This window comes from Meles meles, chromosome 20 (assembly GCF_922984935.1).
Source record: "Meles meles chromosome 20, mMelMel3.1 paternal haplotype, whole genome shotgun sequence".
NCBI classification, from domain to species: domain Eukaryota; kingdom Metazoa; phylum Chordata; class Mammalia; order Carnivora; family Mustelidae; genus Meles; species Meles meles.
This window is the reverse complement of record NC_060085.1, coordinates 15,143,718-15,170,913: the sequence shown is the minus strand read 5'-3', so window position 1 is coordinate 15,170,913 and position 27,196 is coordinate 15,143,718. Positions and strand designations below refer to the sequence as shown.

Here is a 27,196-nt window from a genome sequence, read left to right as displayed (position 1 = left end):
TTGTGAAGGTATTTAGTGCCGCTGAACTGTACACATTAAATGGTTAATTTTATGACTTTCATGTCAAAAAGAAAATTAAAAAAAAAAAAAACAAAACACAAAAACCAAAGCACCCTAGGCACAGGGAGGCTAGCTGATGTGTTTTCCAGGAACACAGGAAATAGGACACTAGGTGAGCAAGAGTGTCTGGAGTAAGGGCCAGGGAGGAATAGGCAGCTGTGGGCCAAATGTTTGAGGTCCTAGGGGTCCCCTCTCTTCCAGGCGAGGCTGTTCTGGAGGAACATCATCAGCAGAGGAGAGGACTCAGGTTTCCACCAGGTCCTCCAGTCTGGGGACTGGGCTCTGTCGGTCTGCAGAACGCCCTGATGCCCACTCACCAAGCGGCCCCCCACTGCCCCGGGAAGAGGGCAAGAGCGGTCTCTGGAGTGGTGCACACAAGGGACAACGCGACAAAGACAAAGCGAGTGATGGCTCCTGCAAATTATTTTACTTTGAATATATAGGAAAAGAAATCCACAAACGGGAATCTATGTTCTATGGTTATGTCTTTTAAACAATGTTTTGTATTTACAAAATTTTTTTCCTGATTAAAAGCACCAGCTGAAGTTACAGGCTGCTAAAACCATAAGATATTACAAACCCATTAAAAGACATTATGCCAAACATACTTATTAAAAACCCTTAACAAAACAGAGACAATGCAATCAACAAATTTACCCACTGCACCAGGCAGCCCTTTTCTGATTTCCTTGCCAGTGTTCCCAGTAATGGGGTGGGGAGTGCTTACCCCAGGGAAAGGACCCTCGCTTCCCCGTGGATGACTGCAAATACCCAGCACGGGGGAGGCACCAGTGTGCGCGCGTGCCAGCGAACCCGGGATCTCCTGGCCCAGTCCCCCAGAACCACAGGCCCTGAGGACCCCAGGAGGAGGTGGGAGGTACATATGAGAGTCAGAATAGCTTTCAGTAATTTACCTGACAACTGGGATCTTTCTGCTGCTCCCTTGCATTGCTGTACACTGAAAGGCTTGGAGTTTTTATCTGGTCATCCTAAACACTTAGTTATGACACTGTGTAAGGTCTCCCTGGGGGCTCACTTGCTGCCTGTCTTAAATTCTGATGACTGAGTGAGAAACTGTGAGGCACTCAATTTGGACTTGCAGGAAGGTACTTACGACAGCTTTATGTAACCAGAAGATGCTACGGAGAGGGGGAGGTTCAAAGCTTGCACATACAGAAATGCATGTACACCCGGTTTGGCTTCCATAAAGCTAGAGTGAATATTAAATATCGAGTACTGAATTTTTAGCTGTAAACATAAAACTTATCCTTAACTTTACATGAACATAGATAACAGAGTGGTCACTAAAAGCACTTTAACATCGGGACAGATGTTAAGTTTTGAGGTTCTTATTTCAACTGCTCTACATAAAAAATGCCCTAGAAGCAAGAAAGGCTTAAATAAATATGCAGAGACAAACATGATGCACAGCGTGATCGAAGTAATGAGGGTCTGGAGAGGTCAGGCGGTGCGGGGTCTAGGCCAGTAGGGGCAGCTTGTGGCAAGGGGGGGGCGGCGCTCTGTCCCGTGGGTGGAGGGGAGGGCCTAGGGGATACCCTTGAGCTGGGGAGCAAGACAGGACAGGGCAGCTCGTGGCCACACGTCACACCCTCCTCTGTAGGCCTCACAGGCCCGGGGAGGGGGGGGTCAGTCAAGAAGGTGGCCCTGAGCAGCACAGGACAGTGCTAGGCTCTCCTGGGTGACCCAGGATGCCACACAGATGGTGGGTCCTCTTATGACAAGCCCCGGCCAGCCCATGCCTCCAATCAGCAGCTCACTTTGCATGCCTGTCGCTGGCCCCCAGTGGCCTGATGCTGGCCTGGGAAGGGCACTGGCCCTGCGCAGGGAGGTCTGCTGACAGCCCTGCTTGTGGCTAAGGCACACTCAGGCCTCAGGGCCTGAGCAGCTGACCTGAGTGATCCCAGTGTTCCTTCTGTCAGACACTGAGGCTTTGAGAAGCAGCCCTCACAGTGTAAGGGTAACAAGATGCAAACTAACAAGCCACCTGACTAGCAAGACCACTCACCACTCCTCTGTGGGGGGATGCTCCCAGGCATGGAAGCTGGAGGAGGTGGTGACCTCCACTGCCCCCAATGCCCCCATCACCATGGGGGCACTCCCTCAGCTATCCAAGAGGAGCACACAGAACCAAGCATGGTTGTCTGGGTCTGGCAGAGCCTCCTGGGGTCCAGCTCAGGAAGAGCTTTCAATGCTGTCCCAAGACCCAAGGCAGGTAGGTCTCCTCATCCTTTCTCCTGAGAACAGCGTGAGAAACCAGGCATTTGCGAATGTCCTCTGCTGAGGAGGGCACAGAGCTGCCAGGAAGCAAGCCCCTTCTTCGTTCAGGCACCCTGAGTTGGGCTGAGGAGGGTCCCCTCCCTTTTCCTCTGCTTCTGGCCCAGCAGTACGGATGCTGATGGGGGAAGGCAGCTGGCGCCAACCGGAGTCTCAATCCCCGCCCCAGCTCCGTGAATCACCACACACACACACGCACACACGTGCACACCCGTGTCTACAAGAACGTGCACCTCCATGGCTGGACACGGACTCCAGTCAAGGTGCAGATGTTTTGGAAGCCGAGTTCCTGGATCCCCCAGGATTTCGGACCAGAGGCCCTGGCTGTCAGATGGGGGGACGCTGGACAGAAAGGCGAGCTGGGCAAGTGTTATGGTAGGATGTGCATTTTTGTCCCTGACATGCGCCATCACTTCTTCCCTCCCATTCTGGGGCAGAAACTGGCGTTTTGCCTCTGGGCTCTGGAAGCTGCTGTGAGCAGAGGAAACACTCCAGCCAGGCACGGAGGCCCAGGCAACGGAAGTCACGTGGCAACGCACCAGCGGTACCACCCACCCTGGCAACTGGCACCCCACTCCCCGCCCAGACACGCTCCCTTGAAGGCGTGACTCAGACGTGGAAGCAGAACTGGCAATTCAAGTCCACTTTAAAGGATGGCTCTGGAAAGCTGGCTCCAACATCCCACCTGCAAGCCTCAGCACTGGGGTCTTGTTACATGGTGGGAGTGGCTGGCCAGCCCTTCCTGGGAGGGCGGAATCAGCCCTGCACACTGCCTGGGGACCTGGAAGCTCTGAAGACAGTCAGAAAAGAGGCCTGGGGACACCCACTCCAGCACACCTCCAATGAAAGCTCAAGTGCTGTCTGGATGGAAGTAGGGGACACACCGGGCCCCACAGAGGCCCTGAGAAGCTGGGCAGCTCCCTCCAGGAGCCTCACAGGAGGCTGGCCAGGCTCGTATTGGGTCCATTCTGAGCTTGGAACTGCACGGGGGGTGGGCCGTCCGTCCACTGCAGAGGGCAGAGAACACACAGGTGAGGTCTTTCCTAGGAAGGAGCAGAGCTGTGCGTGTCTGCTCTGGACTGCTGCTCTCTTTGGGATGAATGACCGACCAGGACCCTCTGTCCTCCACACCTGAGTCAGTGGGGCCCCAGGAAGCACTGTGTATCACGCACGTAGGGACTGATGCCATCTCCCCCACCCGAGGGGGTCCCTGAGTCTAAGCTGAGCTAGGGATTGTTGGAGACACGGAAGGAGATTGACAGCCAAGCGTGTACTTCCCTTCTCAGGGAACGTGCCCCCTGGAGGCCGCAAGGCAAGTGAGCAGGTGCTGAGGGGTCAACCAGTACCCCCATTTTACCTCCCCAAACCCAGGGCCTATATACCGTGATGAGGTTGTGTTCAGGGAGACTGCAAGCTTCAATGTGGTCCTGGAGCAGTTGCTGGGAGAAGTTCTGGTGCATCTGGGCGGCTTCGTGGGCGTCCATGGCATTCCCGCAGGCCTTGTTCAGGTCTAAGGGTGGGACACACACATAGGGTGGATTCACCTTGCCCTGCCCCACGTCTTCCCCTTGGACGTGGGTAGAGCCCTAAGGTCAAAGCCCACTCTGTCAGCGAGTTCCTGTCTGCCCTGCCATGCCTGTCTCACGGTCAGCAAAGCCCACTGCCAACAGCGCTCACACATGCCCTCCTGAGCTCCTGAGTCACATTCATGCTGTTTCTTTCTCAAATAAATAAAATCTTTAAGAAAAAAAAAAAGACGCTGGATTTTAGTAGCCCAATCTAAAGGGATCAGCAGTAATGACAATGACGTCTGCTGAGAGCCTCCTGGGCACCCAGAGTGTCCTGGACAGTACTGTTCAACAGGGACGACTGCCACAGCCATTCAGAGAGAGGGAAACCGAGGGCGGGGCCTGAGCATATGCTAGAACTGGGAGTACGGGATGCAGAGGCCCAGTCTGGGCACAAGCTCATCAGGGCTTACCTGAGCTCTTTCAGACTTGGGCTCCCAGCAGCCCTGATGCCTGGGCAGGGCTAGCCATTGCACTCACCTCTCAGCAGGGCTGAGGACCACAGCTGCACAGACATGTCTGGGATCTTGCTGGCCAGCTGCATGGCAGGCACCACCATGTTGTTACTCTCCTGTTGACCGAGAGCAGCCAGGGAAGGGCGTGGGGGCTGGGGCCAGTGGCAGGGACAGCCCAGCACCCACCCGCCACCCCCAGCCCAGGCTGTGCTCTCCTGCTGCTAACTGGAAGGCTCCTACTCCTACTTCAGAGCCCATCTCAAATGACCTGCTCTGATGTACTCTTCAACTGCCTTAGGAGAAAATGAACTGTACCCGCTCTTCTGCTCTCATTGGGGCGCTGCTGGCCCTGCACGAGTCTATGTGCCTTTGTCTCTAACCAGAGGACCGGACGTAGTCAGCTCTGGATCCAGAACAGAAGCCGGTTACAAATGCACATTCAGAGACCCCAGGGCCTGGGAGGAGGAAGCAGTCTGCTCTGGTGGGGGTGAGGAGAGCTGAACAGATAGAGGGAAGAGGCAGGGCGGTGTCTCTTCTATATACAAGGCCACTTTCATGGGAGGCTACCTGACATGTGGTGTTGTGGGACACCAGGGCACACTAACTCTCCAACCCCGACTGTGTGACTGCATAATGCCACCCCTCTTAATCCTTAGGATGTGCTGAGGGGGGCGGGGGGACCTCAACACCCATTCCTGACCCCATGATGACTGGCAGCACTGTTCCGACCCTGCTCAACCTGGGGACAACAAGTTCTGCTGGCCCGGATGCAGGATTCAAGGTGACAGGGGAGAACGCCCAGTGCAGCAGCCACTGGCAGATACCTGCATATAGCCGAGATTTGTAAACCCTCCAAACCAGCTCCTGAAGCCTAGCTTCAACACAGGCAGGACTGTGTTCAAAACACAAAAGCGCAATGAGTTCACACTGCCCCACGGCGGGCACCTCAAAGATGAGCTCCAGGTGGGTCTCCAAGCTTTTCAGAATTGAATAAAGTCTTTCCAAGACCTCAGAATGCACAACAGAACACGAAAAACTACTCTTCTCCTCGAGGCCTGGGGTTGGACCTCTGTCTAGAAACTGCCAGAAGAGGCCCCTTGGCTCTCCTAGGCAGGCTCCACCATGCTAGCTTATGGCCCCACAGAATCTGGTACGAAGATGCGCGATCTTGAGAGGTAGCCTGTGTGTGGCTGCTCGCAAACATACCCGTGGGCTGTCCAGCCTGCGCAGGCTCAGAGGAGCTGGCTGTGTCTCCCTCAGACCTGGAGCCGCTTGAGGCCAGGCTTGGGCCCGAGGGCTCTTGGTGCCCCCGTGTCACTCCACACAGGCCCAGACACACAAGGGTCAATGGAGGTTCCTGAATGAGCTCTGGAAGATGCTCTGGGATCGGCCCAAACGTGAACCAGAGCTGCAGCTGAAAAGCTGGTTTGCTTCCCCTGCCCCGTTCAAGGTGGCTTCGAGAGACCACTAGACAAATGAGAGCTAGGGAGGTCTGGCTCTATGCCTGGGTCTGCAGTATGGGACTCTGTGACCTTAATCTCCTCAGCTGGAAAACGGGAGAACCACATCCACCACACCGAGACACGAAGTGGGCAGCCCACACTCAGCGGGGCCTCATGTCGAGCCCTGGTTCCCATCTGGCCCCCAGACACACAGAGAGGCCACTGTTCCCAAGTGTGCTCAGAGGCTAAGGAACAGGACGACAGGGTATTCTAAAAGGAGCACAGCTGCACTCTAAAGGGAGAACCCAAAGCTCGTCCTCTTCTTTTAGGGGTGGTGAGGTCCCTCGTGTTCAGGCCCTGGTCACAGTAAGTGCTTATCATGTGACCATGGGGAGGGGGACGTGCCAAGGTCGTAAAAAATGCTCACTCTTAGGGTTTGATCAGATAAAAGTCCAGGGGCCAAGACACAGACCCTATGTTAGTTAAAGAGAGGCTGGCGGAACTATGAAGCACAAGCTACTTTGAAATTCTTGCTGCCACTGGAGAAAACTCTCACCCAGTGGTACAAAGAAAGACAAGATACCAAATTATGGAACAGCCTGTAAAACAAAACCTATGCACAGGCAGAGACGGATATGTGAAAGCACCAGAAGACACACAATCATCTTCTTTTGTTTCTCATGCTTTCTATAATGAACTTTATCCTATTATATAACATGAACCAAAACTACCTTACAAAATGGCCTTGAGAGGCTGACGGGTAAGAGCAGGCGAGCAGGTAAGAGCACACCCCGGATTCCCCATCTGACTCAGAGACCTGGAGTCGGCTGATCCCACTGGGGACCAGCCCCAGGGGGCCATTCTAGGTGAGGGTGAAAACACAGGGTGCCCTGAGGACAACACTGCGTGTGCCGGGCAAAATGGAGCCCAAGGGATCTGGCTGAGAGGACACACCTCTCTGCTCCCAGCTATTAACACACAGAAAGGGGTACCTGCCCTCAGCCCTGCCGGCTCTGGACAGCCTGTGGGACTCTGCCTGACCACTGCCTGCAAGCCGGCACCCGGCCTGTCTGCCACACAGACCCACCCTCCAGGGTCCAAAGCTCCTCTTCACCTGCCGCCCCCCCACCCAGCCTCATGGAGCAGTGGGGAGGTTACTGAGATAAGGTCGCTGAGGGGCACAGGATACAAACTGCTGCTAGGTGGTAGTACGCAAGCACCGTGCTGGTCCCCTCTTGGCCCAGCCCTGGGCACTCACTCTGTGGTTCCCCAGCACATAGAAGATGTGGCCTAGGAGCACAAGGGAGCAGGCTGTGAGCCGGTTCAGGTCCTCTGCATTGGACATCTTCAGAGTTTCTCGAAGAAATCGCCTATATGAGAACAGACGTTGAAGGCCCACTGGACGGACGCCTTATCAGTAGGAAGAGGCTGCAGCCACCTCAAGGACCTGAGCACAAGCTGTCAGGGAGCAAAACCACCCGGATGGCCAGCCCAGGAGGCGCCAGGCAGGGGCAACCTGTTCTCTCCCCGTACTCACTTGGCCTCATTGTAGCGTCCCTGGAAGAAGGAGAAGAGTCCGCGCACGTAGAAAGCTGCTGCTCGCAGGCAGTGTGAGCTGACAAGAGAGACGGGCACACTTTGGTGGCGTTTTTGTATGCACAGCAGGCTTCCAAAGGGGAGTGAGAAGAGAGGGGCGAGAGGCATCGGGACACAGGGCGGATAGGTCCCACGAGCACCGGCGCCACCCCGTGAGCAATGAAAGCGTGAAGACAACAGGTCCGGTGGGCACTCAGCTCTCGGGCTGCCTACCTGACAGGGAAGCTATGGTCCGGATTGATCCTTTCCAACAAACTGTATAGCTGTGGCAGAAATGTCAGTTAGGATCGTTCTGCATTTTGAAACACAGGAAAATTCAGCCTCAAATTCACCACTAAATCGACTAGGGCTGCTTGCATCTTCCCAACCTGAGAGCATCACTCCCTCACCCCGAATCCCATGCCTGAGTAACCTGAGTGGGGTCAGGACCTTCGAGGACAGGTTTGGGCACTACAGAGACGGCATGGAGCTGTTTACTTCCTAACCTTCCCCCCACCCCGCCACCTGATGGCAATCATGGCCTCCAGTGTGAGGAGTTAAGGTTGGGGTCCTCAGGGCCTCAGCCTGCCCCACATCAGAAGAGGGGACTGGGCGGTCAGGGCAGTGGTTCAGTCTCAGCCTTTGTATGGACAGAAGAGCCCAGTGTGGGGGAGCGCAGTGGGAAGACCAGCCCACATGGGTCTTGGGGCCGGGGGTTTATCTGGAGGTGCGGGGATCCTGGGAGGCTCTGATAGGCAGCCACGTGACTGACGTTCTAGGTCTCCTCTGGCTGCCAAGGAGGAAGGAGGGGTAAAGGACATGGCTGAAGTGAGCCGAAGCTGCTTCCAGTGTCCCCACACACCTCCAGGAGGCAGACACTGGGAAGGCAAAGACACACGGAAGCCAAGCTCTCCCATGACCCATCAAGTGTGACCCACGGAGCCCACTCCTAGCCCTAGACGACACTGCCCATCACTCCCTAACTGCTGGAGCAGACAAGGCTGGGCCTTCTGTTCCCCTGAGCCCAATGCATCCAAACCCAGAAGCTGCGAGGTCGGCTAGCCTTTCTCTAGACTAAAAATAAAATGAAAGGAGGTGAACAGCAACTAAATCTCAATACTCTGGAGGCAGGAGGCTAGGACTGGGAGTGGGTAACCCTAGGGCTGAAGAGAATCGCAGGGCTGAGGGTTGCACAGCGAACCTGGTGTGAGGCACCTGTCCTCCAAGGACGAGCCCTGCTGGAAGGTGAAACTCTGGGGCTGCTGAGATCTGCTGGTGCCCAGGACCACCCCAACCCTACCGCCCCGAGTAAGAGTTGAAAAGATACCAAACATGAAGCATGTCACCTACTACCTCTTGGTGTCTATTTCCTTCCCGTATATACACACTCGCCAAATTGGTCACGATGAAAGCCCACAGCTCCTGGTGGTTGGTGAGCTAGAACAGGACACATGGGCATTAGAGGGCCAGGCCAGGCACAGCCCCATCACACTGGGGCCTCAGTGGCAGCAGAGCCACCCAATCCTCCAGGGCAGCTAATCTGGAATCATGTTTTTTCTTTCCTTTCAGACAGATCCCCCAACCTGCCTCCCAGACCCCAGAAGCATAGAGCTTCTGTTAGCTCTCTTCACTGTAAAACCATCCTCTCCAATAGGAGAAACTTAGGAAACAGAAAAAAGGAAAATCAGATGCCCCTGATCCTGCCCTGAGAACACACTACACTTTAGTCTCTTTTCTGCTTGTTTCCCAAGACGGAAACCCAGACAGCCCCTCCTTCCACACCACAAGCAGTGACCCCTGCGACCCCAGGGTGGGCTGACACAGCAGAGGCCTGTGCTGGTCCTGGGAAGGACGCCGCCAGGAGGGTAACAGAGGCTGCTGGGCACCACAGACGCTGCTCATAGCTGCTGGTGGGCAGACCGCTGTCCTCAGTTCTTGGGAAATGAGGACGGTCAAGCGAGAGACCAATCTGAGCAGCCCGAGCAGTATCCGGATCCTGGTTCCCAGTGGGGCTGAGTGAGCAAAGCTGTGCAGGAGGCTGGGGCTGCCTAGGAAATGCAGCCCCCACACACAGGAACCCAGCACGCGCTGAGGGGGCCCAGGAGGTCTTTGGCTGTGAGCATCACGCTCTGGTCTGTTTGTTGTAGGACCACAGGAAAAGCACATGTCTAGGACCGGGTTCTGAGTGTGTATCCTGGCTGCACCACTTCCCACGTGGCCTGCAGGAGCGCCGTGTGGGAAGAGCGCCTCCCCTGAGGCGCACACCATCAAAGCAGCAGCAGTAGCAGCAGCCCCTTGGAGCACGTTGAGATGGGGAGGCTCACGGCCACGGGGTAACTGCAGGGAATAGGGCAGTCAGGTGTGGTGTCCCGGTACCACTGCAGCCAGCAGTGTGAGCCTCCCAGGGCCCAGAGGAGTGGGCAGGGACGAAGAGGCTCAGAAGGCCATGCGACTGGGTCCCCAGCCCACTCTTCAGGCTCTGGCATGCTGCCAGAGGCTCCTCCGCGTTGTCAAGACCAGCGGCAGGGCTGGCAGCATCCAGAGCCACACAGAACGTCTCAGAGGAGCAGTAATGCCACTGAGCCCAAGCCCAGGAGCAAAGAGATCTGGAGAGTAGCACAAGGGAACAGAGCAGAACTCCTCATCTGACAGGGTACAAACTGCCCGCCCCCCACCTCTGCTTGCGGTCCCCTCAGGACTCTGGGGGGAAAGTGTTGCCAGCCTCCTTCTCCTGTGAGGACACTGAGGCCAAGGTGGAGATGTGCTTATCTGGTCCTGGAACAAGACAGGCAGAACCGGGACCTGGGCCCGGGCTATCAACTCCCAGGCCTAGGGTGGCCCTGTCCAGGGGGACACACCAGCTTCCACCCCGGGCCTGTTGCGATCCTGTCTGAGCCGAGGACGTCGCCCCAGCAGAGCTCCTTTATGACCCCCCAGGGCAATCAGGCTGCAGTGTGAGAGCAGACCCAGTACGGCTGCGGGGGTGGCTCCAGGGAGCCCCGGGGCCCTGCCGAGGGACTCTGCATCTTCAGCTATAACAGGAGCCAACACCAACCTGCAGGTTATCAGGAAGGCTGGGAACTGGGAGTGAAAGCGGCTGAACAGGTCGTGCCACCAGTGGGCACGGGGCTCTCCCTGATGGCGGCCCTCCAGGTTCACCCCACCCCAGGTTGGCCAAAGGCCTCCTTGCCCACAGCTATCCCTCATCATACTGTGCTGCCAACGCTGGCCTTGCCGTGGAAAAGCCTGGATAAACGGCACGTCACTGCCACGGCCGGCGTCAGGCTGAATGCTGCAGAGTCACCCACCGAGCACGGTTTTGTGCAGAGGTTGTCCTCCTCACAGACCATGCCCGGCTCCTCACTGAGAGGCACCGCCCGCCCCTTGCAGTGAGGGCCGGCACCTTACCCGCAGGGCTGTGGTAAACTGGGCTTCTGCGTTGTCCATGCAGTTGACGGAGACGCAGTACAGGCCCTGGAAGGAGGAGGCACGGAGGGTCTAAGGCCACGCAGACTGCCCAGGGCTGCACAACTCAACAAGTGACTGCTGAGCCGGCTACCTCTGCGCTTTACTCCCGCAAGGGGGCATAAAGATGGCATGCTTAATGATTCCCTCCTCCCGGGACCCAACTCCACTCCAACTTCAGATGCTTATCAGAATACGGCCCACTGGAACCATTCGGGGTCCCGCCTGGGGCAGCTGTCATGGGATTCCTCGCTGGATGGGGGCTGGGGAGGGCAGGCCCGGGCACTCACCAGCAGTGTGTGCAGCTGTGCCGCGTGGTTGGAGAAGAGCCGGGGGGACTGCTGGCACAGCTGGCAGACCTGGGAGATCTGCCAGGAAAGAGCACGCTCACCGTCACGAGGTCTCCTATGGTGGCACCCGATGTCCCAGTGGCCTTCGGGAGACCCCTAAAGCTGACAGGTGTGCCACAAAGTCCCAGCAGATGCATCTGTGACAAGGGCCAAGTGCAGCCCTGACCTCCTTAAGAACGACCCTTGTCCATTACTCCCACTTCACCCTCCTTTTCTAAGGGTCCTAGCCATATAGCACCTTACTCCTACTCAGGACCCCCCCCCCCCCAAGAAGGTAAACATCAGAGAGTATGGATTGGGGCAGGAGGAATGCTAGGATCACTGTCAGGGAACCCCAAATCCTCAGACCCTATGTTCTTGGGGCATGCAAACTTTTAGGGAAGGAGCACTGATTTGTCACATCCATTGAGGTCACAAACTAACAAAGTATAGTGAAATGACAAGATCAGATGTTTTGCTGCCACACACCGGGCAAATTTATACTTTCCCACGGATGACTTCTGAGACCCGGCCAGCTCCAACAGCTCTCCCACCCACGCGCGTGGCCTCTGGCGGCATTACCTCCTGCAGCGCGGTGGCCTTGTGTCCCGTGACAAGCCTGCACATGATGATGTGCTCGAGCAGGATCACTTGGAAGGACGACAGGATGGGGCTGCAGTCAAGCACTGGGGGCGAGAGGTGGGGGTGAGCACTCAATGCGCAGCTAGAGGAGGCCCGAGGAGACGGACACAGAGTCTCCTCAGGACTCTGTGTCCTCCCACCTCCCGCCACACTGGCCCCCTGGCTGCCCAGGCCTAAGCCCATTTGCTCTGCGGGGCACGAGCTCAGCACCAGCTCTGTCACCTCTGTCGGTGCCCACTGCACCCTAGAGGGAGGGGTTCATCTCCTTATCCAGGCGGAAAGAGAGGCCCAGAGCCAGGTTTTAGTGACCAGAGCGCTCTAAGAAGAAATCCCTGGAGAGATCTGCCTTCTATCCTCACTCCACTGTGACCCAGGGACATGCTCCACAGCGCTCTGCACGCAGTGGGTTCTAGAAATGCTGCAGGAGCCCAGGAGAGTGCAAATGAGCAACAGGGCCCAGGAAGCAGTGAGGGAACCCAGCTCTTGGCTTCCCTGAGAGGCTGTCCTCATACTGGAGCCAGACGGCGCCCACAGCCCTTTCCCAGCTCATCTGGAGGGAGAGAACCGCCATCCCTGTGGGCTTAGGTTCTCTAGTTCTGAAGGCTCTGCCCCCAGCAGCACTGATGAGGGTACAGGATTATCAGGGGTGCCGAGCCGGCCGGGGACATGGGCGGCTCTGTGTTCCTACTAGTCAAAGGTCCCTGGTCCCACAGGATGGATTAGCTGAGCATCTAGGAAGAACCCATGACGACCTCCAGAGGACCTGTTGCTAGTCCGGGAAATCTGAGTTCCAGTCCCATCCTCACCCAGTGTGATCCATGTCACAACACTGAGAAGAGACCGCAAAAGCAGCCACCATCTGTTTCAACTGAGCACTGCTGTCCCAACAGATGTTGCTTGGGACCCACTAACCCTCATAGCCATCTTGAGCAGTGAGGGGACAGGACAGAGATGGCACAAGAGTGCTTCTGGCCTGGGATCGAGGATCAAGCCTAGGCTTGGCCTGATCTGCTCCAACCCAAGACTGCTCCCATCTTCCAACTGGGTTAACAAGACCCACAGGGTGGGGGATTCATGGTGACTGCTCAAGGCTGCTGTCATTCTGGGTTTTTCAGGCCAGCACAAGAGGTGGCACTCAGGCCACCCACCAGGGGGTGCTGTGACTACATGACCGGCCAAGTGGAGTCCAGCCCCAAGGAGACTTACTTTTGAGCTTCTCCAGCTGCATGAGGGCTTTGTCTGTGTACTTCTGCGCTTTCTCCAGGTAGCCGGCCTGCATGGAGTGCATCACGGTCACCTGGCAACAAGACCAGACAGCGATGGTCACTGTGGCCCTCCTCTCCCCGCTGCAGCCACTGTGGCCCCCGTCCCCCGGAGACTCACCAGGTAGACCAGCACACACATGTGCTCCTTGGGCAGCCAGTGGAAGAGGTCGGCAGGGTTGCTGGGCAGGATCTCATCATCATGCAGCGTGGAGATGGTCTGGATGCACTGCTGCAGCTGCTTCAAGCATGGCTTCACACTCTTCACCTGCAGTGGGCGAGCAGCACCGCACAGCTGACGGGCTGCCAACTCCCACCCGGGGCCAGGCCCCTTAGGATCCGAGGCCCCCGTGGGGGGAGCTAGCCACATCCTGCCTGTCCAGTCACCTCTGAGGCCCTTCCTCCCAGGAGCTCCTGCTATGCTCATTGCCTACGGGAGGCCCACCCCCCGATGGGTCAGCCGGCTCTTGGGGCACAGGGTAGGGCCAGGGAGGTCATCTGGGGGACTGAGACTTCGCCACCACCCACTTTTGGGTCCAATCCCAAGGCCTGAGAGAAGCCTGTTCAAAGACCCTGCTCGAGCCATGTTCCTTCTTTGCTGTAGGGACCCCAGGAGAGGAAAGTAGGGCTGGGGCTGCTGGTTATCCTGAGGGTATAAGCAGGTCCCTGGGAGTCCCACAGGTGCCATGGTTTGTACAGACTTGCCTCTCTACACTGGGAAGCCCTGTCCCAAGGCCCCCCTAGGCCACCTCTGCAGCCATCAGCTCAGCACGAGAGTCTGCTCTATACTCCTGTGTGTCGAGTGTGGTGTTTAGCCCAAAAGGCACAGCTGGGTGCAGATGGGGGAACAGAGGAGGCCCCTTACCAATCAGACACCCACTAGGCTCTACCCGTGGCCTCCCCACACACCAGAGAGGTCCTGCCTGTAGCTGGTCACTAGGCCAGGGCAGGGGAAGTTGGATAAAGCGGCACCCCAAAAGGCTGCGGTGCTCACGCACACACAGAAGCAGATGCTGCTCAGCCCCACGGGGATTACAGTCTACATCCAGATACAGCTGATCCTGTCAGTCCCTTCTCAAACTCCATAAAGCTGTCACCAGCTGGGGGATGGTGATCGGACACGGCCAGAGCACCTGCTCTGGACCAGGCACCAGGACACAATTCTCACTGTATTCTCAAGGATTGCACAAACTGCCCTGAGATGCCTTCGGCCGTCCACGCTCTGAGCACACATCTGTGCCACCACTACCCCCGCCCGCCATGATGCTAGGACGAGGAGACCCCCACTCTCCAGTGCCTTCTGCCCATAGGGACAAAGCACTCGTACCAGACCATGACAAGGTATGTAGGGAAGGTTGAGCCCCTAATGACAGACATATCATGTGGCCAGTGACAGGAGGAAACAGCAGAAGTGACATCTTGGCCTAAAGCCCGCTCATAGCCTGCCTATTCCCCAACAGTCCTGGGGTGGGAGGCACTACGTACCTGCCCGGCATCCAAGTAGTGGGTCACCTGGAGGACCAGGAAGAAGACACGCAGAGACTCCTTCTGGATAGGGTTCCCTTGCCAGTTCTCAACTATCTGTCCACAGAGGGTCAGCAGCGGGTGCACTTCCTGTAACTTGCGCTCCATCAGCAGCAGCTGGGGAGGGATGCACGGGTGCTGGGAGCACCTCTCGGTGCCCAGATCTGCCCCCCTCCAGGGGACCACCAGCACCGTACAGAGAGCACAAAACTAAGCCGGGGCTGCTTCTCCCTTAGCACAAATCCCTGGAATCAGAGTTTCATGCTGAACTCAGCAGGGGCACCAGAGCCTCGCCCTTGCTATAGCCTGCTGTGTATGAGGGTCAGGGACCCTAAGAGGCTACACTGCGGCAAGTGAGCGGGGCCCGGCCTCAAGTCCTCCACACCAGTCCCACTCCACCCAGCCTTGACTTACCATTCCTTTGCTGAGCAGGAACAGGGCCCTGGAAAAGAGAGGGTGAGTCAGTCTGTGAGGTCCTGGCACCTCCCGGGATGGCTGTGCCATGCCAATGTTCACGGGGACCCAATGTGCAGCAGTCCTCGCTGGTCTCCAGTGAGGTCTGTTTCATAGGCTGTTCTACTTCACCCTGTTTGATCTTTTTTTTGCCTGGTTAGGCGTTCATGAGGTTCAAAACCCGAGAAGGCATAAACAGGTGCTGAGAAAGTGTGGAGGAGCGGAGTACAGAATGGCAAGCGTGCCACGATCCCAGCCTGGCGGACAGAGTAGAGGGGCTCCTTGTCAGCGGATAGTACTGGGCAAGCGCTGGTGAGAGGCCGGCGCTGCTGCTTTCAGGAGTCCCTGTGGCTGAGCAGAGCCCACTGGCCCCCAGTCTGTTCAAAAGCAAAGTCTCTGTTCTGCTAGTCTTCACAGAGTCCCTGTGTGCTACGACAGACACTCCATCAAGCAGGTGCCACTCTCCCCTTCTTCTGGGTGAGGAAACTGGGTGAGGTGGGGAGGTCACAGTCACACAGAACAGATGTCTATGCTCCAGACCACCACGTCATTCCCTGTTGCTACCTCACGGCCATCGAAATGTAAGGCTGGGAACTTTTTATCAAGGTTCTTACGGTGTCACATGTTAGCACCCTACGTCTGTGATCAGAGGTTCTGGGCCAAATGATCTGCAGCCGCTGTGCTCTGCTGGAGCCCACCCAGGCCACCTGTCCTCAGATGGCACAGAGACCTGGCAGGAGGCACTCTCGAGTGAACATGTATAGTGTTCAGCTGCCCCCATGTCCTGTGGGGCCTGAGTGGTGCCAGGAACCCAGTGACAGCTACAGCACAAAGCGGCCAGGAAAGGCCAGGAATGTGGGACCAGAGTGTGACAGCCACTGTTTCAGGGCAGGGTGGCCAAGACTCCAGGACAGTCTGGAGGAAGCTGAGAGGCTCCAGTGGGCACTTCCAAGTTTTAAGTTCAGAGAACGGAGTCGGGGACAGTTTTTTCCCAACAACTCCACGGGCTCAGATCAGCCCCTGTGAAACAAAATGTTCCAGAACCCTAAAGCATATAACAGAATAAGAGCATGGGTGCCTGGTGCCTATCTACTGCAGAGCTCTTTAAGGGGGAAAAAAAAGAGACAGACTGGAGGCCTTCACAGAGGGTACACAGTGAAGCACCAGCGCCCTCTAACCCCTGACCCCAGTGCACCAGTCTCCAGACCTTGGTCTAAGCAGTTCTGTAGGTAGTATGAACTCATGTCCCCTCTTCTATACAAACATCCACTTCCTCGGTCTCCTATTGTACATCTAAAGCTCCTCAGTGTCCCCTGAGCGGGGACGCCGGGGCTGCCCGCAGGCACTGCCAAGCACACCATGCTTGCCCTCCCGGGGCACCACTCCTGCGTCTGTGCCTCCAAGGGACCAGCCCAGCACATCATATGAGCACTTTTTATCTTGTGAGACACTAGATCCATGCAAGCCCCGAGAATGCAGGCTGCCCTCCCCTCCAGTCCACTCTCCCCTCCAACTCCACGAACCAAGAGGGCAAGAGACGTCAGGTGCTGCTTTCATCCTCGTGGTTTTTTACTCTGTGCAAAAGTGATCCCCGTTTCAAGCCAGAGTGCCAATGCTCTTTGCTGCCCAGGACCAGACAGCCAGGCCATCTCCAAGTAAGAGGGAGAGGGGTGTGGAGAGAGGGTGCCTACCGTGTGTACTCGGATCCCACCACCCGGGCGTACTCAGCCCCCACGCCCAGGAGGTCGCAGGCTGACACCAGGTCCTTCTCAAGAGTGTGCAGTTGCTAGAAAGAAAAGAGTAATGACACTTGCTTTACAGTACCTAGTACCTGACCTTAGTGCTCTGCCGGTGACTTAAAACTGAACCTCCCCACACACCTACCAAATTGTTGCAGTGTCAGTTTTGAGCTAAATCAACCAAATCATCTCATCATATTAACTACTTTGGGCGGAGAACTCTACCTCATCTATGGTATACCTCATTTAAGTGTGATGGCTCACAGAGGCAGGAGTTAACCCTTATGGGCACAGACCCCCCCAATACTTTGTGAGTGTGTCATGTACTTTGCAGACCGCCTTTGGGGACTAGGCACGAGGGAGGCACCCCAGAGGGGCCCCAAGTGAGGAGAGACTCCCTCAGGGATAAGTGTCTAAAGACACTGCAAACAGAAAAGGCTCAACAGGTTTAAAAGCAGGCGTAGGTGCTGGGTCTTGGTCAGGGGTATTGGCCCCTGCAGGGACCAAGGCAGATGACTCACAGTCTGGCTGCACAGGCAGGTGACAGGGTTGTCATGGAGGGTGGGCAAGAGCAGCCTGGTAGGCGGGCTGGATCTGAGACAGAAGAGACTGGAGGCCAGCCAATGATGGGAAGGTGTGGGCAGAGCCCAGAACAGAAGAGGTGTCCTTCACAGTAGAGTATACCTGTCCCCATCCTGACCGCCAGCTGGCAGGCCTCTCCACTGTGGCCAGGAAGGCCTAGCCTAGAAAGCCCACTACCCCTGGACTGTGTCAGAGCACTATGTCTGCAGAGCTGAAGGGAGGCTGGGCAGGGGACCTACATGGAGCCTGGGCTTGACTTAGACACTCATGACCCAATAGGCAGTCCCCTGGAATCTTAGGTCAACTCTTATAATAAAACACAGTGGGTCACTGGCAAGAAATGCTCCCCAAATTTACAAGAACACAGGCCAAAGGAAGCACCAGAGGGAGGAGAACATGAAGACAAGGCCCTGTGTCAGCCCCCATGGGGACAGACACTCCCACCATCACCCTTGGTGCTGCCTGGGGCAGGGGGTGTCTTACAGAGGACAGAGGCTGGTTAGCAGATAAAAGAAACATCTCTGTGCCCCCACCCATTCAGTGCAGCAGCCTAAGGAGGGCCAGTGTGTCCTGGAGTTTGTTATTTGTACTTGGGCGGGCCTGCCCCAAGGTCAGGGCTCCTGCTGAGCACCCATCCTTCTTGGCTAGGCCCGAGGTACTCACAGCGAGCTGGAAGAGCAGGCGGCAGTGCCAGTATGGAGTCTGCTGTGAGATCTGGATCGCTTTCCGCAGCAGTGGCTTTGCTGCGTCTACGGAATTCTGAAAGGAAGCAGTCAAGTTTGGGGAGGAAAAAACAAGCCGGCAAGCAAGCTGGATTCCTTATGGAACAGCTGCGGCACCAGAAGGCCACTCCTGTTCATGCTCACCAAAGGATTTGTGGGTTGCCAATTTACTTTATTAATAAAAGAGAAGATTTTATTGGACTCACTGGCTGAGAAGTTTTTGCATTACTCTTAAAATAACTCCACATTCAACTAAACTGAAAAGTAGATTTGGCCCAAAGTCTTGAACAGTCAAATTAGACAACAAATTGCCATTTTTCCTGTTCTGCAACCAGAGAGAGGGGCCAGGGATATGAAGCAGGCACTCCCTGCTGCCCAGGGAGCCTCATGTGTGGCTGCTTAAAGAAAGGAAAGGTGATTTTCAGCTATGTTTGAGATCAGGAACCAGGTTAAGAAGGCATATGGATTTGTTTAGAAATGAATCGCCCAGAACCTAGGAACAAAGCTATTTTTCAACAGTCTTTGATGGAAAGATTTTGCTGGCCTTCATAGCAAGTGATGACCCATGGATGCTCTATTCCAGGGCATGGGAGGTAGAAAAGGGGAAGTAGTAAAAGCCAGAAGGGAGTCCACTTCTGAGAGCCCCAATTTGCCATTGTGCCTTTGCTATGGGGAGAGTCACTTTGCTTTCAGAAACCTTCATGTGCTCTTACCTCTTGACAGTATAACTCAGACAAGAGACTTGCTGCTTCAAATTTAACATCTTCAAACTGTTGGATCTAATAACATCCAGTTAAGGAAGGAGAGACATGGCAAAGAGATCAGTTCAAAAGAGCCACAACTTGGAGTTCTTACATGGTAGAGTCTGGTGGGACAGAAGCACCCCTGCCTGCTCTGAAACGTCAAGTTCACCTACTCCTCTAGCAACCTCCATGTCTGGTGCCAGCTGGGTGCAGAGCTAGATGAGAGGGCACAGACAGAAGCATGGCTGGTACCCAGGGTCAGGATGCTGGTCTGTAGGGGGAGCCACATCCAAGAAGGGATTCTTCAGCTGGGGCAAAGCCTAAAATTTTGGGGTGCTTCATGGGGGGATTCAAATTTACAACAAAATCTTTGTTTCCAACCCCCACCCCCAGCAATGGAGCTTTCTTTAACAGGAATGGTACCAATAAGAAAAGGATACTTGCTGCGATATCAACCACTGAAAAGAAAAAGAAAAAAGGATTAATTCTCAGCCAAATACTGGATGCCCGCTTACTGGCTCCACTTTGGGGTTTACAGAGGTTGTCCTATCACCAAAAGCTGCAGGTGTTCAGTTAAGTGGGAAGGTGGCCTGCTTGGCCTGAAAGGGTGGGCTCACTTTCCCTGCAATCCCATCACCAGAATGCACCTGGGGGAGAGAGAATGAGCACCTGCGGGACTGCTTACAGACAGGAGTTTCCTGTCCTGCCAGCCCCCAAAGTCAGATTCAGAGCCCCCTCCTACCATAGCAGAGATGCTTCAGGAGGAGTGCTGAGAGCCCCCGTGTACCACTCACTACAGTACATGGACAGTCAGCAAATCATGACACAGGAATCAACTGCAACTGGATTGGGAGGTATCAGTCCTTCCTGGAGAAGTGACATTTAAAAGATGCTTGGAAATGAGCAAAGCTAACCTCAGAGTGGAGGTGGGAGTGCTCTGAGAAGGACTGCTGTGGGTAAATATGGCCAGATGGTGGCAGGGACGGCACCATCCGTCTAAGACGGCTCAGGTCTTAGAGCCATCCCTGCCACACCCTCTGCCGACACACACATCAGCACAGGGTTCAAATAACACGCTCCCGCTTGGGGACTGCTGTGCCCTGCAGCTCCACGTTCCAACAGGAGGTGACAGTCAGGACGTGTATGGGCCAGTCCACCACAAGAAGTACACCAACCATGCTCTGTCAGACCACCTAGGACCCAAGCATATGCCAGACACTGTTCTGGCCCAGCCACTCAGCCTACAGACATTCACAGAGCCTTGTCAATTGCTGACAGGAAGATGTGGAGCTGAATAGAAGACCCTGACTCACCATGCTCTGTGGGAGAACAGTGTGTGTGGGGCATATGATGCTCGGGGTTGGGCCTTAAAAGGCAAGGGTGTAGAAAGTGAGGGGGGCAGTTGTCCCTAGGCAAAGAGGGAGTAGGAGGTACTCGGGGCAGAGGAAAGCCCACGAAAAAGGCAGAGGTCCAGGAAGGTTCGGCTGGAAGTCCTGATGGATCTCTGTGCCATCCACGCGGGAGCACTGCCGATGGGTGAGAATGCCCCAATATCACTCCCAGGGCCTTTCTTGGTCAGAGGCATAAAACAGAAGCACCCTATCAGATCTGGGTTTTAAGAGTACCTAGAGGCAGCAAAGAGAATGTGAAGGGAGGAAGAGGGCCCGTGGGGCTGTTGGTCTTAGGGCTAGAGATGCTTCTGGGCCAAGGGTGAATGGTGGCCCAGAAAGTCATAGAGGCTGCGAGAGCCAGAGCTGCCTGAGATCAGTTGCCAGCAAAACATAGGTGGGCCAGGAGGGGGCGCTGTGGGAGAGGGAGAGGAACAGAGTTCAAAAACTCCAGCACCATGGTGCTCCTGACAGACACACATGCACGTGCACACATGCAGGGCCCAGGCAAAAGGCACTCTGCAGCCTGCACCCCAACGGTGGCAGGGACAGGAGGGGTTCAGGGTCCCGGTGGGGGGGGGCAGGACCAGGTTCAACCACATGGGTGATGTCAATGGAGCTGGTAAATAGAGAAGTCAGGGTGTGCTTTTCTATTGAAACCACCCATCTCCACGGTGAAGTTCAGTGCAGGGAGAGAAGCTCCCCAAGACCACAAGCTGGAAGAAGGGAAACCAGTGGAGGAAACTGTGTGACTGGAGACAGGGTTGGGCCAGGAGAGCTGCAAGACTGGTCCTGTGTCAGGGCAAGTCAGTCACTTTCCCAGGACTGTCAGTCAGACAAACAAAAGACTTCACTTCTGTATCTTTGTGACACTTGCAATATAAATACACAAACCAGAAATATGGATACATCAAAAAATATACCTCACAATTATATACATAGAACACCTTACCTAAGGTGACTACTTTATTCAAAGTTGCCACCTGACCTGTTTGTTTTACTACGCAGCGCTAAAAAATAGCTTTTATGTCTCCTCCCTCCTGATGGGAAAGAAGCCAAAGCTAGAGCTCACCACTACTGGGCAGCCTGCAGCTGCGGGGCAGGGATACAAACTAACCCTCGAGAAGTTCCTGGGGTTACCCTGGGGCTCTCAGGGCGAAGTAAGGGTCACCACAGCGCCAGCACAAGCCCTGAGGGGTGGTGGGCTTGAATGAGCCCATCTCTCATGCCTGGATGATCACCCAGGGCTGCGTGTTTCAAGGCTTCTTGTGCCTCAAAATCAAAATAATTATTGTTTTTAAAATCAGATTTTTAGGGGCGCCTGGGTGGCTCAGCGGGTTAAAGCCTCTGCCTTCAGCTCAGGTCATGATCCCAGGGTCCTGGGATCGAGCCCCGCATCGGGCTCTCTGCTTGGCTGGGAGCCTGCTTCCTCCTCTCTCTCTGCCTGCCTCTCTGCCTACTTGTAATCTCTATCTGTCAAATAAATAAATCTTTAAAAAAAAAAATCAGATTTTTAAACCACCAAAATGTGCAGAAATAGTTATTAACTACAACTCTTTTCAGATGCAAGCACAGCACTTAGGAGCCAACCTGCCTCCTTCTGCTGTGTGACCTTGACTATGAGAAAGCCCCTGTCAGCAGTAAGTTGGAAGTGGTCCCTACCTCATGGGTTTGTTCGGTGATCCAATGAGATCGTGTCCCTCAGAAGACCACATGCAGAGCCTGGCATGTAGAAGGTGACAACAATACTTCTATGATTTCCAAGCAGGAACAGGAAGAAATCAGAGGTTGGAGGGGAGGCAGAGGGGTGAGTTGGTGGAACCGTGAAGGGATGGTTCCTAGACAGATTTCACATCCTGAAGTCAGGGGAGGCTCAGAGAGTTAGTGAAGAAAATAGAAATGAAAACAGGAGGAAGCACGGATCACTCTTCCCTGAAAATGCTTAATGCCAAGTTCTGCACATACAGCTTCTGCACAAGGTTTTGCTCCCAGCAATGGGGCATGGAATTTGGCAGGAAATGATGCTGAACAATAAGAGATCTGCTCCAGCCACACCTGTTGATGAAAGGCGCAGAACTCAGCCCTTTCAGGCCTTAAGAAGAGAAAGGGAAGCATTTAATCACTTGCTGAGAAAGTAAACCAGAGATTCTCAGGTTAAATCTGGAAGAGGAATTAACAAGCATCTGGATGGCATGGTTGGGAGCTGCTTTCTAAGTCAGGGATAAAAACCACCACTGACAAGCAGCTCCATTCCAAACCCAAAGAGAAAGCGAACGTGGCACCAACAAGGATACCCCGGTCAAAGAAACCAGTGTATAAAGGAAGACAACCTGGATTATAGAAAATTGAGAACAATTAATTCACTGCAGCAAAGTAGCGTTTACTCCTCTGTGGCTTTCGAATTCGCGAAGTCTAAGATGATGATGCATTTTCTAGGCCAAGGGATCAAGAGGAATGTGATCAAAAGTTTAGTTAACAGGGTATACATACACATCTTAGTACAGACACCCAGGTTCTCCTGATTCCACAGAGGACATGCAAATGACTACAACGGAACTGTCTGCTGGAACCACAGTGTGAAAATAAGGCAAGAGAAGACTGAAAATGCACACAGGCACAGGTATGCAGCAAGAGAAAAGCCAAGGTGAAAACGAAATGAAAAGGAACACAATATGAAAGAAGCTACAGAAGAGAGCTTCACAAATTCTCCAGCCAAGAGATTTCTGAGTAAAGCGGCATCTCTTACAACCATGAACTATTTACTCCAGGAGTCCCAGAGCAGCCAAGAACTCTGATGACACACACACACCATTGCCAAAACCATAATCTAAAAGGAGAGACTCTCAGGTGGAGCGTCCAGCCATGTGCCACAACAGCTACAGGAGTTGCTGAGCAGACCTGGGGAATGAAGAAGCCAGCAGGTGATCCTAAGGCCTACAGAGGCAGGAACCAGAGAGACCAACAGCTCTGACCTCAGAGAAAGCTGCTGAGACAATGGAGAAACATCCTTCGTACCTCTGATGGAAACACTTAACAGATGATTCTTTCAAAGTTGGTAGAACTGATGAAGTTGATGGGTAAGTATAAAGATTATTCTTTTTTTTTAAGATTTTATTTATTTATTTGAGAGACAGAGAGTGAGCGAGCAAGAGAGGAGCACAAGGAGCAAGGAGGTGCAGAGAGGGAGGGAGAAGCAGACCCCACACTAAGCAGGGACCCTGATATTGGGCTTGATCCTGGGAATCCAGGATAATGGCCTGAGTGGAAGGCAGAAGCTTAACCAACTGAGTCATCCAGGCACACACCAAATGTATTATATACTTTAATACATTCCTTCTATGATGTTTACAAATGTGGCTGAGGCACATTTAGATACTGACAGAAAGCAAATAGAGGGTAAATAATCTAGTCTTATATTAAAAAAAAGTGGTTACTGGGGTACCTGGGTGGCTCAGTGGGTTAAGCCTCTGCCTTCGGCTCAGGTCATGATCTCAGGGTCCTGGGATCCAGCCCGGCATCAGGCTCTCTGCTCAGCGGGGAGCCTTCTTCCCCCTCTCTCTCTGCCTGCCTCTCTGCCTACTTGTGATTTCTCTCTGTGTCAAATAAATAAATAAATAAATAAAAATCTTTAAAAAAAAAAAAAGTGATTACTAAGGAGGCTGGGGATTTCTCAAGAGAGAAAAACAAAAGACATGAAAGTAACAGGGAAACCAAATGTGATACTAAGTTCAGAGACCCATTAAAAGTTTTACCTAGAACACTTGTAAGTTACAGAAAATTAGTTCAGAAAAGAACGGGACAAGGAATTATCAAGGAGAAAATAGTCACAAAATACTTAGGAATCATTTACGTAAAAAAAAAAAAAAAAGTAGAACATGCAACTATTGATTTCACATCCTGAGATTAGAGCCCCACGTTGGAGATAGAGTTTATTTAAAAGAAAAAATGCTTTTTGATACTTTGGTTTGGCTCCCTAAAAAGAAACTGGAACCTCTTTGGCCATTTGCTCTTCAGGACTAGAAACAAAACACTTCTGAAAGAAGAACATATTAACGATTTTTTGTTGAGTGAGTCTGGGAAAGGAACCAATAAAAGTTGAAAGCAGCCTGATTGGGGGAAAATCAAAGGACTAACGAAGAATGAAGATTCAAGAAACATACTTGTGTTGCAACACAATGGAGGATTACATACAATTGCAGAAGGAAAACAGCACCAAGAACAGCACTTTAACTGAAATCTGGACAAATTCCCAGCTGCGGATGCAACTGACAGAAAGGAAGCGATTTCCAAGTATAACATTAGTGTGAGCGCAGAGGGGACCTTGTGGCTCTGTGGGAAACCCCACAAGATTCAGGGTTCTGTAAAATCAAGGGAAGACGTTTCACAAGCGTAAGAGTTTAAATTATGGGTCCAAAAGCCCAGCGGCTACAAGGAAGCAATCTGAGGCACGGCTGCTTCCTCTCTACAGCACCGGGTGGACAAAATGGGACAATATACACAGCAAACAGGAACCACTGCTAGAAAAAGACTGAATGACCCCCAAGACGAGGGAAGGGAGGGGAAGGATATGTTGTGAATCCAGAGAAGGGAGAGATTCAGAACTACAATTCACTGAAGGCACAGGACTACTAGGCCAGAGCAGGCAGCCTCCAGCATGCCCACACCCAGGAGAGTCTGGAGCTTCATCTGATCTCTCCCTCATCACTGCCTAGGAGAGACTGTACACCAACTGGTCACAGCTCAGACATTCCTTGGGATCGACCTGACACCTTGAGTCATTTTCCATGTTCGCTTTCTCCATCCCATTCAGGCCTGCTCAAGTGTCACTCCTACAAATAGATTTCACTACCTCTGCCAAAAAAAAGCTCCCCATCAACACCATCTCTTCACCCTGGACCATATTTTCCATGGTTCTTCTATCATGGCCTAACCTTTTACTACATATTTAATATCTGTCTCTTTCACATGAAAACATAACCTCATATTAACAGGGACTATTTTAGTCATCATTGATCTACGGCACCTAGAATAGAGCTTAGCACCTGATATGAGCTGAATAAGTATCTGCTGAATGAATAAAAGAGATAAAAAAATTCATAAAAACAATAATGACTTATTGTCTAGGCACTGAAGCTGGAGATCCTGAGCCCAGGTTTGAGCCAGTGTTGTTAATAACTTGATGTGTAGCTTTAGGCAAATCACTTCATCTCTCCGGACCCCTACTGCCTCACTCCTAAAACAAGGAAGGTGATCAAGCAAGGACTAAAGACCCCTTCCAACTCTACATTCTGCAAAACAAACATCTGATATCCTTCCAAAGGCAACTCACTACTGGCCACAGGTGGGCTGGATTTACCTCAGATCAATACATTTCAAAAACTTAAGTTGATTCTTTTTAAGAAATCGGTTAAGTCAAATAAAGCTGGGTAAATGGCCAAATCGGGGCCTTGTCTGATGGGAGCACAATGTTGCTGTGACAAGAAACACCACCAAGGGCAGAAGGGTCACAATGACAGCCACTTTCCCACATTCTTTGAAGCACCAGGATCCCACAAGTCAAGTTGGGGGGGATGGGGTCTCTCTTCTGAAGGGGAGAGATGAATGGATGATTGGAGGAGAAGTCACCAGGAATACAGAGAGAGCAGGGGCTTGGAGACCCCCTCCCATTCCACCCCACCGAATCAGGTGGTCCTGGAACCTAGGCCCCCCTCAGTCCTGCCTTAGAGGGTTTTAACCTCTTCTCTCTGAGACTCAGCCTGCCACCTATGACACCCTGCATCAGTGATAGGGGCACAACACCCTCCAGACACTTGACAGACTTCCAGGTCCAGGGAGAGAAGCCCTTCTTAGATCTCCTGAGAGCCCAAACTTCAGATTCTCAAGGGATGTCTGTACTGTCACCCTGACCCTATCCTATCCTGAGTCACGTCAGGAGGGAGCGTTCAGGCTGATGCTCCAGGGGCTGAGCCCTGAGGAGCTGGAAGCTGCAGGTCCCACTGGCCGATCTGGTGGCCTTCCCTAAGGCGCCAACAGATGATATGCTCCTGAAATCCTAAAGAATTTGGGGACCTTGTTGCTCCTAGTAAGAGACAACTCTCGAGTACCCTGAGCGGGGTCCTGGGGCCCTGCCTGTCACGAGAGACATTAAGGTACAGAGAGAGGCCCTCGGGGTCCCTGAGAGGCTGGCGGTTTCGGGGTCCTGCTGCCCATGCGGAAGTCGCGCCCCAGGTCCCCGAAGAGAGGCCAGGCGGCCCCTGCCCGCTGGGGTCGCAGTCCGTCAGGCCAGGCCCCGAAAAGAGCCCGCGCCTCCTCCCTCGCGGCCGGGTCCGCGCTCACCGCCTTCTCCAGGTGGCTGCGCGCCTGCTCGCTGTTCTTGGTGTGGTGGTAGAGCACGGAACCGAGCTGCAAGTGCGTGCGGGCCTCGATGCGCTGCGGGGGCTTGAAGGGGAACACGGCCTGCAGGCAGTGCACACACAAGCGGATCTTGGGAGGGCTGGAAGTTCGGAAGTGCTCGGCGAAGCCCAGAAGTGCCAGGTACCACGACTCGGCCGCCTCTGCCTGCGCTGCCTGGGCCGCCGCCGCCTGGGCCGCAGCCGCCGCTTGAGCCGCCATTTTGGCCTCCACAACAACAAGCCGCCGCCACAGGGAGGCGGAAGCAGGCGCGCGGGGCGTGGCCGGAGAACCTTCTCATGTCTCTCGCGATAGCTGTCGCATAAAGCATTCTGGAACATGTAGTTCGTCTTTGGAGTGGCCGCGGCTCCGGGGAAGTGTGCGAAAAGTCGGTGCCCTGTGGTCCACCGGACTGATAACAGACATTGCAAATAGGTTGGGATTTATTTTTCTTGGGGAAAGACCCCAGGTATCGACTCAGCGGCGGGACTTGCTTGGGGGACACGGACTACATCTCCCATCAGGCCATGCGCACTATAACAAGCCTTCTCAAGTGGAACCG

The 27,196-nt window shown here is 54.0% G+C and overlaps 1 protein-coding gene across 2 annotated transcripts; it reads right to left on the bottom strand.

Moving 5' to 3' along the window:
• Positions 1-472: 472 nt before the first annotated feature.
• Positions 473-26,877, bottom strand: MAU2 (MAU2 sister chromatid cohesion factor). Of its 2 annotated transcripts, none has more exons than XM_045990474.1 (19): positions 26,581-26,877; positions 19,297-19,314; positions 18,827-18,892; positions 18,055-18,150; positions 16,762-16,856; positions 15,032-15,059; positions 14,579-14,734; positions 13,215-13,361; positions 13,038-13,128; positions 11,772-11,875; positions 11,151-11,228; positions 10,804-10,869; positions 8,746-8,832; positions 7,630-7,679; positions 7,358-7,435; positions 7,079-7,190; positions 4,404-4,494; positions 3,738-3,865; positions 473-3,362 (listed from the first exon to the last, which is right to left on the bottom strand). In XM_045990474.1, exons 1-19 carry the CDS (start codon positions 26,854-26,856, stop codon positions 3,288-3,290), a joined length of 1,842 nt encoding a protein of 613 aa, XP_045846430.1. In that variant the 5' UTR covers positions 26,857-26,877; the 3' UTR covers positions 473-3,287. The 2 variants fall into 2 exon arrangements, with proteins under 2 accessions (XP_045846430.1, XP_045846431.1); XM_045990475.1 differs by having other exon boundaries at positions 8,749-8,832.
• Positions 26,878-27,196: the final 319 nt, after the last annotated feature.

What these genes read in the sequence shown, in the direction of transcription:
- MAU2 (XM_045990474.1), bottom strand. Translation starts at nt 26,856, where the DNA reads ATGGCGGCTCAAGCGGCGGCTGCGGCCCAGGCGGCGGCGGCCCAGGCA. An exon ending in ACTACTTGGATGCCGGGCAG is followed by an intron (nt 13,362 to 14,578) that starts GTACGTAGTGCC and finishes CGCCCACTGCAG; the next exon opens with GTGAAGAGTGTGAAGCCATG. An exon ending in GAAATAGACACCAAGAGGTA is followed by an intron (nt 7,680 to 8,745) that starts GTAGGTGACATG and finishes TTTCTGCCACAG; the next exon opens with CTATACAGTTTGTTGGAAAG.